The sequence below is a fragment of the Penaeus japonicus genome, unplaced genomic scaffold (genome assembly GCF_977035675.1).
Source record: "Penaeus japonicus unplaced genomic scaffold, GWHDUDI00000001_assembly GWHDUDI00000021, whole genome shotgun sequence".
NCBI lineage: Eukaryota > Metazoa > Arthropoda > Malacostraca > Decapoda > Penaeidae > Penaeus > Penaeus japonicus.
The window spans coordinates 1,104,929-1,107,428 of NW_028234423.1; the positions used below are offsets into that span (position 1 = coordinate 1,104,929).

General features: G+C 34.4%; 1 protein-coding gene across 5 annotated transcripts in view; it reads right to left on the reverse strand.

The window, feature by feature from the left end:
- The window catches only part of LOC122258125 (uncharacterized), a 48,305-nt gene that overhangs the window by 239 nt on the left and 45,566 nt on the right, over positions 1-2,500 (reverse strand). For all 5 annotated transcript variants that reach the window (XM_043023870.2, XM_043023892.2, XM_086548589.1 and 2 more), the window contains exon 5: positions 1-2,500. This exon is cut by the window's left edge and continues 239 nt beyond it; it is cut by the window's right edge and continues 1,357 nt beyond it. In XM_043023870.2, coding sequence (XP_042879804.2) covers positions 2,169-2,500 — 332 coding nt within the window. In that variant the 3' untranslated portion in view covers positions 1-2,168.

Sequence of the window (2,500 nt, forward strand, 5' to 3'; positions counted from 1 at the left end):
GAATTACTTAAAAAAAAACTCTCACAAGTAACTTTTTTCGGGGAACTGTGACGACCTAACGAAGAAATCTGCGGGACACTTCCTCGCGCCCTCTCTTTATATTTACTATGTGCAAAGAGCTATTTAGACTGGGTTAAATATACAATATAAACTATAGAAAATATAGGTTTCCATGACATCACTCCTCTTTCATAACACAGTACTGTAATAAACTATAATATTCATAATGATGAAGTTATATACATAGTGTAATGGGGGTTTGTTGTAACAATTCTTATAATCACATATGTTTACTACACTAATTAAAATTAAACAAAAAATTAATAAATAAAAACAATCACATCTTTGAGAAACAATGAAATGAAAAAAGTTAAAAAGAAATTGAGTAGATTTAATTCAACATCTGTTTGCTTATTATCCCATCTTATGTACATCTCAATATACTGTATCATCCTCAGTATACAGGTTAATTAAAGAAAACCTCTAGTCAGACCTTGTACAACACACACAAAAAAAGGAAAGTCCTTGACATTAACTGCCCTTTTGCCGGAACAGGCAAGCGCAGAAACAGTGGTTCAAGTAAAAAAAAAAAAAAAAAAAAAAAACAATAATAATAATAATAATAATAATAATAATAATAATAATAATAATAATAATAATAATAATAATAATAATAATAATAATAATAATAATAATAATAATAACAATAACAGATAGAGAACTTGTCTGTTGGTTTGTCCGTTTTTTGTTTTTTTTCTTCTTTTTTTCTTTTTTGGTGATATGACCTTAGTTGATTAGAACCCGTTTATACAAATTTGGCTGAAAGAGGCAGTGCACTCATAAAAGAAATTGGTTTACAGAAGACTGAGTCAACAATATAAAATATTCACAAGACATAATTACATATCACAAAGGGGTTATCATCAAGCACTTCTAAAAGCAATGATAAGGAATAAAATATGGAAGAGATAGGGGAAAATATTTACGTTTGACTAAATGACAATATGACTAACTGAAGTTTTGCCAAAGAAGAATATATCAACAATGTGATTCTCAACCACAAAGACTCAATAGCACAATCATTCTTCACTGGTAACACGTAAATGGATAGCCTAGCAGGGTATGCAACAGATCTGACTGATAGTTCTCTCTTTTTTTCTTTTTTTTTTTTAGCGCAAAACACACACGCCATCAAGAATATTAAGCAAGTCACATACTCTTCCTTTGAGACTAAAGCCATACCGAGATAGCGTCAAAACAAAATTGTTACTTAACATAAATAATATAAATAGCCAATTTAAAAAATAATCGTACTGTTGTCAAATGATCGCCAAAGCAATACCAACTTCAAATTCCAATTCAAAAGCATTGCCATTCATGAAAATGATCAAACAAAAAATTGCCCCAACACACTTAAAATACATTGTAACAAACACTGACAACGGATACCATGCACAAATCCAATAAAGTGTGGGGACAAAGGGTTCAGATTTCCTGCAGAAAGCTGGTTGTTAGGATATGTCATATGTTCTGTAGACTATATAAAAACTTGGATTACATTAATCACCAAGCAAGCACATGTATACAATGAAGTCAAGATGGGCAAGTTTAAGGCTCCTCTCAGGCAACAAATGTTTATGAGCAACAGCTTCATATATGCAGGCAAGACAGTAACAAATCCGAGCACATTACTTTCAGTTGTTGACTTCATCTCTGTGCTTGAGACAAACACAAGAGATGCCTCTAAGCAACTTAAGTGGCTCAAACTTGTCGATCCATCATATATGCAGGCAAAAAGTAAGCCTGTGGTAAAGATTTTTTTTTTCTTAAGGCACAAAACGCAACAGGGTAGGTACAAATAAAGCTAGCTGAAGTATGGTTTAGCACTGCACTAAGTCTTTAGTCTTAGAATCTGTTATTTGTGAGCGATATCTCCTTGTCACCCAAGTGTGCTCTCAATTCATGTAAAAATGTGTTTGCGAGAATAAGTCCTCAGTGTCTCTTGACAAATGAGTATGAAATATTGAGGTCTAACATGCATCCATTGCACTGTGAAAGAGGAAGGCACAAGAGAACAGAAATAAGATCTGCACTTCCTACAAGACATATAACAAGACTGGGAAATCTGGTTCACTTTAGAACTGAAAATGACACATCTATTAAACTACCTACTTAGAGTCAGGCACTGATTCACTGTCACCACTCCCCCTGGTCTTCACATTTGCCTTATCCCCTGCTTTATCATTGGTTTTATAATTTGTCCTGTTTGGTGGTACATGAAAACTTGGTTTCCTTCTTTCTGAAGTAGAGGCAGACACGGTTAATGGGACTGGGACACTAGTGGGAGAGGAGGGAACAGACAATGGAGGCAGAGAAGGGATGGGATTAACCCCTTGTAATGTGGGTAATTGCCGAAGAAGAGGCGAGGGCCTTCCTTTTTCTGGTGTTGATTTGGCGTGAACAAGCACCGACTCTTGTTCCTTAACAGGACTCAGCTTCT